Source organism: Triturus cristatus, chromosome 6, assembly GCF_964204655.1.
Source record: "Triturus cristatus chromosome 6, aTriCri1.1, whole genome shotgun sequence".
NCBI lineage: Eukaryota > Metazoa > Chordata > Amphibia > Caudata > Salamandridae > Triturus > Triturus cristatus.
Genome location: NC_140589.1, coordinates 1,477,219,061 through 1,477,230,996, shown reverse-complemented (window position 1 = coordinate 1,477,230,996; position 11,936 = coordinate 1,477,219,061). Strand labels below are relative to the sequence as shown.

The 11,936-nt window shown below is 51.0% G+C and overlaps 1 protein-coding gene across 1 annotated transcript in view; it reads right to left on the bottom strand.

Annotated features, from left to right (window-relative positions):
• CCT4 (chaperonin containing TCP1 subunit 4) overlaps nucleotides 1–11,936 on the bottom strand; it is a 114,250-nt gene that overhangs the window by 72,750 nt on the left and 29,564 nt on the right. The window contains exons 6-7 of the mRNA XM_085612579.1: nucleotides 5,845–5,966; nucleotides 5,589–5,721 (exon numbers count right to left, since the gene is read on the bottom strand). Of these exons, the coding sequence (XP_085468705.1) occupies nucleotides 5,589–5,721; nucleotides 5,845–5,966 (255 nt within the window). The remainder of the gene's footprint in view (nucleotides 1–5,588; nucleotides 5,722–5,844; nucleotides 5,967–11,936) is intronic.

The following is an 11,936-nucleotide window of genomic DNA, read 5'->3' as shown; positions in this document are numbered from 1 at the left end:
TGTGGTCCATTCCAGAGCCTGGTCTCGGATCCCTGCGGCGTGGAGTCGTGTGCTGTGGCAGACTGTGTCGAAGGCAGCGGAGAGGTCTAGGAAGGCGGAGTGCCGCGGTCTCACCGTTGTCCAGCAGGATCCTGTTGGTGGCGGCGATGAGGGCGGTCTCGGTGCTGTGGTTGCTGCGGAACCCTGACTGAGAAGGGTCCAGGATTCGGTTTTCTTTGAGGTATTGGGTTAGCTGTTTGTTGATGATCTTCGATGACCTTGGCTGGGAACGGGAGCAGAGAGATGGGCCGGAAGTTCTTGAGGTCTCTTGGGTTTTTTGAGAAGAGCGTTGATCTCGGCGTGTTTCCAGCTCTCTGGGAAGGTCGCGGTCTCGACGGAGAGGTTGATGATGTTGCGCAGGTGGGGTGCAATGGAGCTGCTTGCTTTGTTGAAGACGTGGTGCGGGAATGGGTCTGACGGAGATCCGGAGTGGATTGTGCTCATGGTCTTGATGGTGTCATTGATGCTCACGCTGGCCCAGGCTAGCAGGGGGTCGTAGTCGATGATGTGAGGAGCGTCTGTGTTGCTGTGTGTTGGGGCGGTCTGGGTGTTGAAGCTGTCGTGGATGTCTGCTATCTTTCGGTGGAAGAAGGTGGAGAGGGAGTCGCACAGGGCTTGTGACGGCGGGATGTCGGTGTTGGAGCTGGGGTTGGAGAGTTCCTTCACGACGTTGAAAAGCTCCTTGCTGTCGTGTGCGTTGTCGTCGAGGCGGTTTTTGAAGGAGTCCTTTTGGCATCCCTGATGAGGTGGTGGTGGTTGCGGATGGTGTTCTTGTGTGCTGCGAGGCTGTCCGGGGTCTGTTTGCTGTGCTGTTTCTTCTCTAGCTTCCAGCAGGCATGCTTGGAGTTCTGGGGTTAACCAGCTGGCCCTCTTGCTGGTGTCTCCGTTTGGGGGGGGGGGGGGTTCTTCAGTAGGGTGAGGGTGTTGGCGCAGTCCTCGTTCTAGCGTCTGAAGCCGTGGGCACCGTCGTCTGCGTTGGAGGGTGGGCTGAGAGCGAGGTTTGCATGAAGTTGATCTTCGGTGATTTTGCTCCAGCAGCGGCGGGGGACCAGTTGGGTGCGGTGATGTGTGGGGGGGTTTCTGGAAGGGGAAGTGGATGCAGCGGTGGTCGGTCCAGGGGAGTTCGGTGGTGTGGTTGAAGGAGACGTGCGGGCTTGAGGAGAAGATGGGGTCGAGCGTGTGGCCGGCGAAGTGGGTGGGCGTAGTGACGAGTTGCCTCAGTCCGAGGCTGCCGAGGTTGTCGATCAGGGTTGTGGTGTTGCGGCCGTCGTTGTTCTCAAGGTGAAAGTTCAGGTCTCCGAGGAGGATGTAGTCGGTGGAGGTCAGGGCGTGCGTGCTGATGAAGTCTGTGATTTGAGTCGCTGAACTGGGGGCGTGGTCCGGGCGGTCGGTAGACGAGGGTGCCTCTGAGAGTGGAGTTGGCGTCTGTGTGGATCTGGAAATGCATGTGTTCAGCGGCGCGGAGAGTGTCGTCGGTGCTAGTCGAGATCCTGATGCTGTTCTTGTGGACGATGGCGATTCCTCCTCCGACTCCGTTGGTGCGGTCTCTGTAGGTGATCTTGTAGCCGTCTGGGATGGCTATGGCGATGTCAGGTGCGGAGGAGTCGTTCATCCACGTCTCTGTCAGGAAGGCGATGTCCGGGGATGTTGTGTCGAGCAGGTCCCAGAGCTCGACGGCGTGTTTGCATGCGCAGCGGGTATTCAGAAGTATGCATTGGAGGTGGTCTTGTTTGGCCGGTGGTTCGTCGGTTCTGAAGCTGGTGTAGGTGCAGTTTCGGCAGGTGAAGGGGCCGTGTGTGCGTTTCGGGGCAGCCTTGAAGCAGGTGTGGGTCCGTCCGGGGTTGAGAGCATGCAGAGTGCTGGCATCGTAGTGACGGCGTTCAAAGTAGCGGGTGCGGCGACCAGGGGTTCGGGCTCTGGCGCTGGCACGGTCCAGGCGCAGACAGGCTTGCCTTAGGCGCGCCAGCGGCATATATGGGGAGGTGGGAGGGAGGAGCAGCTGGGAGGTGGGGCAGCGAATGGGCAGTGGCGAGAGCAGAGCGAGACGACGAAGGGTACAGAAGGCAAAGAGGCACAGGTAAGGGGGGCAACGAAGGAACTGAAGGCAAGGCAGTTAAGAGGTACAGGGCAGCAAGGGGAAACGAGGCGGGAACGGGCGCAGAGACGCGGGGCAGTGAGGAGAAACGAGGCGGGAACGGGCACAAAGACGCGGGGCAGCGAGGCAAAGAAACCGGCACAGAGCAAGAAGGGTCAAGGGTCGCTCCCCCTACAGCAGGCCCCTGAGCACTACGGCAGGGTGCATTATATTTTATGTGAGGACATATATGCATGAGCAGATATGCCCCTATGATGGCTAGTTCTATTACTTGACATTACAAGTGAGCAGGAAAGCCATCTTAAGGTATTTACTGGGCACCAATCAAAACAAGTTCCCCAGCTATATAATGGCTTCACTGAAACCTATGGGTATTTGGTATCAAACATCTCATATTAATAAACCTACACTGACTCCAGTGATGAATTTATTAATACACACAGTACCGCCTCAAACCTACCAGCCCTCTAGAGTGCTGGCTGACTGGTCTAGTCCAGCCTGCCATCGCAGACAAGTTTCTGACCCCCAGGGGTGAGAGTCCATGCTCTCAGGAACAATGCCTGCTCTGGGGGGGGGGGGGGGGGGGGGGGGGGGTTAGGGGGTTACGTCTTGTCCAGGAAGGCTGGTAAACTAGCATGTTAAGGCAGCGAGCTTCAAAGAGCCCACTGCCTTCGTGTGCACATCTGGTTTCCCTCAGAGGTGAGGGGATGCCGACCCCCCCCCCCACCCTCCCCCCCTCCTCCTCTGACCAGGGCCCATTTGGAGTCAGGATATGAGGGAACATTAGTAGTCAAAGAGGCGTGCCCACCCTCAGACTAGTTCCACCTATAAGGTGGGCTATCTGATGTGGATACGAAATTTAAAAGTCTGCCATCTTGGTGATGGCAGAATTATGGACTCTGGGACAGGGTTATGCCTACTTCCCACAGGAAGGGGCCATATAGGGGGCGTAGTGACTCCAGGGGTAAGTGGTCCATTGGCTACAATCCTGTACTCTCCTAATGTCCTAAAATCTAGTATTTAAGGGGGCACAAGAAATCAGATTCCTGCCGACCTAAGAAGGGCATCGAAGAGCTGCGAGGACAGAGGGGAAGCAACTAAATTGGCCCTAACCATGCCGACCTGCCAGACTACGCTAAAGTCCACCTTGGGTTTGCCCACACTGAACTCACCGACCCTGCCTGCAGCATCTTTGTGCAGGCTCCCTCTACTGCGAGTGGCTTTGGTGACGAAAACCTGATGCCTCATAACACCTTTGCACTGGCCGCTCTGGCCCAAAGGGAACCAAAGGTGACCCACATCCCCAAACTTCATGAGACTTGAGTCCCCTTGTTGGTTCAGCCGGATTGGTCTCCCAGTCCCAGCTTGCAGCCCCTTTGCAACCGGACCGTAATACCTCTGCACCCCGACGCCCTACAGCCTCCCAAGGTGACCGGTTGGTGTGGCCTTGGATCATGCCCCACACTCACCTCAAGTCCTGGAGAATGGTCCTGTAAGTTGCTGTTAAGTGCCTGAATACAGTACATGTTTTTCTCTATAGGATAACATTGGGCACCCAACGCTGAAAAGCACCTCTGTACCCAGCCGACCCAGTGCTGCCCGCGGTGACCTGTGGCGCTGCCTTGGACCTTGTCACATACTGGGAAGTACCCGTATGAAGTGCATGTTTTTCCTCAATAGGATAACATTACGCTTCAGAAACTGCACTGTCTATTTTTAAAAACGAAATATTCATAACTCAAAAAGTACTTACCGGATTCCGATCTTGGTATCTAAATTCATATAGAAGTACGTGTCATTTTGGAAAAATCCGGGTCAGATTGCTTTATTTTATTGTGGTCTCACTTACTGCCTTTGTGTGTGCAATAATGCCGGTAAGCCCAGACTACCACAAAAGAGCATTTGGAATGTCATTTGTGCTTCTGTAATTATTTTGGGGTTTGACTGAAAGCTTTAAACAATTTTCCTTTGGTACACTATATAAAGAGTCAGCTTCCTACACCAGGAGGTGAAGTGGATCCCCAATTGGTCTAATGGGGCCACCTGGTGCACCAAAGAGCACTACCACTCCCTGGAACATGTTCAGCACGGCCTGTAGGAAGAAGACAGAATCCGCCCCAGGACCTCCTGGTATGCAGGTGTGGGTATCATCCTGGGCACTGGGAGAGATAGTGTCTAACTCAGGTTCTAAGAGAAAAGAGCGGGGGAGAAGCACAGGGTGAAGACTTGCCCCTGTGCTTATGGGAGAATAGGAGTTTCTTTTTCTTCTTATGGAGTCTCTATTTTTCCTTTGAGGACAGGGAGGAGTGAGATGGAGGTATGGACCTTTTCCTGATTCTAGCTCTTGGACTGTCTGACACAATGCTCCTTCCTAGCACTGGCCATAAAGAGCTTTGCTTTCCACTCGTGAATGGCCTTCAAATTAATTTGGAGGTGGGTGCTATATGTCTCCAGTGATGTTACCACAACACCACTTCCTGCACAGAGACCGAGCCAGCAGCCAGCCAGCTAAATATTCTTTGTCACTGGACCGGGGATGTTTTGAAAAACAGAAAGTGGTCATCTGCTTACTTTAGTTTTTCCACCCTCTAGAAGTAGATGCCCCTCAAACTCTCCCTCCCCTAAGAGGATCTAATTTCTAGAGCAAAGTTTTCAAGTTTGGACTTCCTCTCCGGGAAGGAGGGTCGCTGCATTGGTTTTCCTTTTTCACCTCATGTCATTTTGCCAATAGAATAGAGATCTCTTTAGCGGCCACCAATATAAGAGCGCCTCAATAAAGAACGAATACAAAGGGCAGACAATGAAAAAACTGGGGAAAAATAAATAATCGAAGAGACATCTTTAGAAAGCATACTGTACCCCAGAGAAGACCATAACAGTCCATGTCACACACTGAAAACGAGAATAGAGGTGACAGGGCTGAGGAGTACCAAGGTAACACAGCGTGCGAGTGGGCAGACACACTTACTACAAGTAGCATAAGCTTCTAAAGCTCATCACAGCGCCTATTATTCAACACTATTTGTTAGAATGAAATGTCACATTTGGGTTTTTACCCAGGCCCTTTTGGCACCAAGCAAGAGTCAAAAAATGGAACTAACTACATGCTGGAAATCTGAAAAGATTGTCTTTTAGGGGTTCTGGGACACTTGCATGTGAGTGAAAGTGGCATGGGGAACCCCACACGTCTGCAGACTTCGTTTTTCTCTTCAGAATGGCAATACACATTAAAAGATACCAATAGTTAGCCTTGGTTCCCTACTTAAAGGACAATTTGCTTTCATTAAAAAACAAAAAGTAATCTCAATGGCAGTTAGTATGTCTGCATGATAATGTTCCATTTCAATTCACTGCCTTTGATAGTAAATCAATTAAAACAGTTTTAAACCTCTTGCTTCATAAACTATTTGTTTTAATTTTAGCATCAGTATGAGATGATGAATAATATACTCACATCAGTCTTTGGCGCAGACAAGCAGAACTGAATGAGACCGATCTTTGCCTTCTCCACACGAGATACTCCAGTACTGGCCAACTTCTGAGTCAACACCAAACCTTCAACCATTTCGCAATCATCAATTGTTCCACTGGATAAGAGTGAGAAAGAGGAACATGACTCATTCAACAAACTACTTTATTTTTCAGCACAACACATTCATCAACCACTTCCTTCAACTTCATGTGTGTTAAAAGAGGAAAGTGCTACCTACCCCAGCTTCTTGACAATTTTTATATCTCTAAGATCCACACCAGTAGCTGTAGCTGGGTCAATCACTTTCATCACTGCATCCACGCTCATTGGAGAAAGCAGACTAGAATATTGAGAAACCACCTAAAAGTACCAAAAGAAGAAAGGAAGCATCATGTGTATGCTTTAGCCCAAAAAAAAAAAAAGAAGGATTTTGACCTCTTTCTGAAAGGAGTAGGAAAGGCATGCTTCCTGTGTTACAACGAGAAATCTTTTAGAAGTGTATTCCACATAAGAAGAAAGTCACATCCTAAAGCTATACCTGCTATTTGGGTGTCGTGTAATTGATTTTCAACCAATTTAAAACAGATCTCTACTTTATCTACCGTCATTCTCAAAGGGACTATATCAGATACATCACTGAAATACTGAATTGTTTAAAAGAAAACAAATATTCTTAAGGTAAGTAAAGTGTACATCATGCATTCTGAAGGCGTGCTCCAAGGAATGAAAGGATGTTTCATACCTACACAACTATTTTAAATACAGTGTGTATGCTCTTTAGGGACTTATTCTATTACAGCTTAGGATGAGATACCATCAATGAGGCTTTTGTAAATGTGTGCTGATTACAAGGGAAAAACCTAGTCACCGACTAGACTACCTGCACAGTCCCTGCCTCTAATCAAAGATGCAGAATGAATATGCTACTTACCAGTATGCATCTGTTCTTGGCATGTAGGGCTGCTGACATTCATATCTGTGCATAGATCGCCGCCTAGTGTTGGGTCCGGATGATTGCACGTTGTTGTCCTGGAAGAGTCTTTGAAGTATCCTGGGATAGGTGACTCCTCCCCTGGACTACAGTGCGCATGGGCATCCTCTCCATCCTCAGATTGTTTTTCGCCATTGTGGCAGTGATGGAGTAGATACAGAAAGTGATGACCATGCTTTACAGTAATTCTGAGAGCTGCAGCTGCTACAGGCGCCGGGGAGGAGGGAGGGCGATATGAATGTCAGCAGCCCTACATGCCAAGAACAGATGCATACTGGTAAGTAGCATATTCAGTTTGAGGCATGTGGGCTGCTGAATTCATATCTGTGCATAGAATACATAGCAGTGCCCTCTATTAGCGGCGGCTACCAGTGCCAGCTGCAGCGGTCTGAAAAAGAGTTGAGAACAGCCTGTCCTACAGCTGCCTGCTGTTTTGATTGTACATCTACACAATAGTGTTTGGTAAATGTATGTGTAGTGGACCAGGTGGCTGCTCTACATATATCATGCAAAGGAATGTTTCCTAGGAAAGCCATGGAGGCCCCTAACTTACGTGTTGAGTGGGCTCGTGGGGGAATCGTTAAAGTGCGTTTAGCCTTTTGATAGCAAATTTGAATACATTTAACGATCCATCTGGCTATACCTGCTTTGGAGATAGCGTCACCTTTGTGGTGTGGGGCAAAGGTAACGAAAAGTTGTGTTTTCCTAAAGGGTTTGGTCCTGTCGATATAATACATGAGGGCCCTCTTTACATCTAGGGTATGGAGTGCCCTTTCAGCGACAGTCTGTGGGTTTTGAAAGAAAACCGGCAGTTCAATAGTCTGATTCATGTGGAACTGCGATACCACCTTGGGCATGAACTTGGGGTTGGTACGTAGTACAACCCTGTTGGCGTGAACTTGTATAAAAGGCTCTTGGACGGTCAGTGCCTGGAGTTCACTAACTCTTCGTAAAGAAGTTATCGCTACTAGGAAAGCTACTTTCCAGGTAAGGAATTGAATCTCGCATGAGTGTAGAGGTTCAAAGGGTGGACTCATCAGGCATGTGAGGACCAAGTTGAGGTTCCACATTGGGGCTGGTGGGTGGCTAGGAGGAATGACTCGTTTGAGTCCTTCCTAGAATGCTTTGATGGCAGGCACTCTGAATAGAGAGAGGTGCTGCCTGGTCTGTAGATAGGCTGATATTGCGGTCAAATGGACACGTATAGAGGTGTACGCCAGATTGCATCGGTAGAGGTGTAATAGGTAACAAATAATGTTTTGGATGGATGCGTCTAGCGGGTTGATATTATTATTGCAATAAATGACGAACCTCTTCCATTTGGCTGCATAGCAAGCTCTGGTAGTGGGTCTCCTGGCCTCCTTAATGATGTCCATACAGTCAGGTGGCAGGTTGAGGTAGCCAAACTCTAGGACTTCAGGAGCCAGATTGCCAGGTTCAGCTGTTGCGGATCTGGGTGCTGAACCTCTCCATGGTTCTGCGTCAAATGCTCGGGTTTGACCCGCAGCCGTTGATGCGGCACCACGGAGAGTTCGAGAAAGGTGGTGTACCACGGCTGGCGTGCCCACGTTGGAGCAACCAGGATGAGTGTCAGTGAGTGTTGTCTGAGTTTGCGTGCCACCAGCGGTATTAGTGGTGCTGGGGGAAAAGCGTACGCAAATCTGCCGGACCAGTTCATCCATATCGCATTGCCCTGCGACTGCGGATGTGGGAACCTGGCGGCAAAGCTTTGGCATTTTGCGTTTTCGCTTGTGGCGAATAGGTCTATCTCTGGATGACCCCACTGCTGGAAGTACGGTTGGAGTACTGATGGGTGTAACTCCCACTCGTGCATCTGGTGGCTGTGTCTGCTGAGCAGATCCGCCATCTGGTTGTCCTTGCCGGGGAGGTGTTCTGCCATGAGGAACATGTTCCTCTGAATGGCCCACTTCCACATGCTCTGAGCCAGATGAGACAACTGTGGAGAGAGTGTTCCTCCCTGCTTCTGTATGTAGTACATGGCAGTCATGTTGTCCGTCCGGATCAACACGACTTTGTTGCACAAGTGTACTTTGAACGCTTTTATCGCGAGGAAGATCGCCATCAATTCCAGAATGTTGATGTGCCTCTTCCTTTGTTGTGTTGTCCATAGTCCCTGCACTGTGTAATTGAGTACATGAGCTCCCCATCCCTGGAGAGACGCGTCTGCTGTCAGTATTATTTGTGGAACAGGCTCTTGGAACGGTCAGCCCTTGCAAAGGTTTTGTGGATTCCACCAATGCAGAGAGTTGTATGCCCGACCGCTCACCAACACTAGGTCTTTCAACGGTCCTTGAGCCTGATTCCACTGACGTGCTAAGCACTCCTGGAGCGGGCGCATATGTAGTCTCGCGTGTGGGACTATGAAAATGCAAGAGGCCATCATGCCTATCAACTGCATGAACACTCGCGCGGGCAGGGAGTGTTGTGGTTTGAACTTGGAAATTAGCATCTGTATGCTGTTGATTCTCACTAAATTTGGCTGAGCTGTGGCCGCCAGAGTGTCTATGGTCGCACCTAGGTACTGTTGTACGTGTGCAGGCTGGAGATGGGACTTTGGGTAATTTAGTGAGAACCCCAAACTGTGAAGGAGGTGAATGGTGCGGGACATGTGGCTGGCACATTGTTGGGCTGACTTTGCTTGAATGAGCCAGTCGTCCAGGTAAGGGTAGACGTGTATGTGCTGCCTCCGCAGATGTGCCGCTACAGTAGCTAGGCACTTTGTGAAAACCCTGGGTGCTGTTGTCACACCGAAGGGAAGGACTTTGAACTGGTAGTGCTGCCCCTGAACAGTGAACCTGAGGTATTTTTTGTGTGAGGGGTGAATGGGTATGTGGAAATACGCATCTTTGAGGTCCAGTGTGGCCAGGAAGTCTCCCTGCTTGAGCAGCGGGAGGACTTGCTGTAAAGTGAGCATGTGAAAATGCTCGGAGAGAATGTACCGGTTCAGGGGTCTCCGGTCTAATATAGGTCTGAGCGACCCGTCCTTTTTTGGTATTAAAAAGTACAGGGAGTACACCCCCGTACCTTGCTCGTGGACGGGTACGACCTCTATTGCACCTTTTAGTAGCATACTTTGCACCTCCTGCTGTAAGAGCGTTAAGTGCTCTGAGGACATAGGACGGTTTTTTGGAGGTATTGTGGGTGGAGTTGAGGTTAATTCTAGGCAGTAACCGTATTTGACAATATCTTTGACCCACCTGTCCGTGGTGATGGAGTTCCACGTGGACAGGAACCTTTGTAGCCTTCCCCCGACAGGTGTTATGTGGTCGGGAGAGGGCGTCACTGCTTGTTCTTGGGGGAGGACCTGGTGTTGCCGTAGCCGCGTCCTCTGCCCTTTGTGCTGGAGCCACGATATCCACCCCGGGTGTTTTTGTCGTAGGTGCTCTGTGTGTTGCCTTTGTTGTATGTTTGCTGTGACCCCTGTCCTCTACCTGCTCCTCTATTTCCGGGGCGACGAAAGGAGCCGCTCCGAAAGGACTGCGTTTGTAGAGCCCCCATGGACTTTGCAGTGTCCGTGTCTTTTTTTATTTTCTCTAGGGTGGTGTCAACCTCCGGCCCGAATAAGTAGTCGGGGTTGACAGGTTGGTTGAGGATGTTATTTTGTACCTCAGGTTTGAATCCGGAGATTCGCAACCAGGCATGTCGTCGCAACATGACGCTAGTGTTTATGGCTCTGGCAGCTGTATCCGCGGCATCCAGTGCACACTTAATGGATGCATTTGTGAGGAGCTGTCCCTCCCTGATGAGGATCTCTGCACCTTCTTTGTATTGGTCAGGGAGATGTTGGAGTAGTTGTTCTAATGTGTCGTAGTGTGCTCGATCGTAGCGAGCGAGGAGCGCCTGAGTATTGGCAATACGCCATATGTTAGCCGCCTATGCGGCAACCCGTTTGCCGGAGGTCTCTAGCACCTTGCACTCTTTGTCCGGGGGAGGAGCATCACCTGTTGTTTGAGAGTGTGCCCTCTTGCGAGCATTCGCAACTACAATTGAATCCAGAGGTAACTGGCCTCTAATGTAGGTGGGGTCCCCAGGCGCCGATCTGTATTTTTTGTCGATCCTGGGGTTTATTACTCTTGCCCTGGTGGGTTCCTTGAAGATGTCCTTTGCTGGTTTGAGGACACCCTTCAACATGGGTAGAGTTTTTATGTTCCTTTCTGAGGATGCGAAAGTGTCCATGAGAAAGTCGTCCTCTACGGTGTCAGTGAAGTTGCACCCCATGATTGGCCGCAGCACGTTCAATTAAGGCGTTGAACGCGGCAGTGTCCTCTGTGGGAGATGTTTTTGCTCCATAGAGTTGCGGGTCCTGTGCATCTATAGGTGCACCGGAGTCGACAGGGTCATCCCAAGCTTGATCAGGGTCCTGTTGGCCTTCAGGGTCCATCTCTCCGGGGTAGGGGACGTGGTCACCCATGTAGTCCTCCAAAACATCTGTGTCGGAGTGTGTGGGAGAGAAGGACTGTGGATCCTGGTAGGGGGAATGGAGAGGTTCGTAAAGAACCGGTTCCGAAACCACTGGCAGCTTTCTTTTAAGTGGGATCCGGAAGGAGTCCAAAGCTGGCTCTGAAGTTATTGTCCTTTTGTGGAGCAGCATCCTGCCGGTGTCGGCGTCGATGATATGTGACGGAGACGTCTCCGCAGGAGAACGTTCGGCAGGCGTGATCGTGGTGTGGGTGACCCGTGTCCTGATTTGGAACAGTTTCGGGGCCGTGGATGGCGGCAGGCCAAAAGTAATGTTGGCCGGTGCCGAAGAGGCTGTTGGAGCTTTTATTGGCTCGGAGCCCGATGTGTCCTGGAGGACTGTTTTGTGTTTGGTGCGTTGCGCAGCAACGGGCCGCACCTGGAGCGCCATCGATTCCTTTGCGCCGACCGGTTCCGTAGAAGCGGGCGTGGACTTTTTCGGCGCCGGTGAGTCATCGAGTCGAGGGGCGGTAATGGCCGTCGAAGTCTTCGATGAGTGTGCCTTTGGTGGTGCTGTCGAAGCGGTGTGAGACGCAGCAGGCAGTTTGACCTTTGGGGTCGGAGTCGATTGCGTCGGTGCCGGGAGCCGAGTAGGTTTGGTGGCACCGAAGGTCTTCTTCCATATGTCGACGCCGACGTCGGCCGTTGCAAGCTCGGCACCGAAGTCTCGTTTGGTGCGCTCGGTGCCGATGGGTTTTGCTGGCGTCGAAGGTGTGGTGGGCCTCGATCCGACCAGCGTTACTTTCGGTTTCGGTTTCAGTTGAACCAATACAGCTTTCGGTTTCGAAGAAGGGAAACCAGCCGGTTTGGGTATTAATGGCTGCCGCTGAATGTCTGAGGCCGGGCCAGAGGGCGGGGCC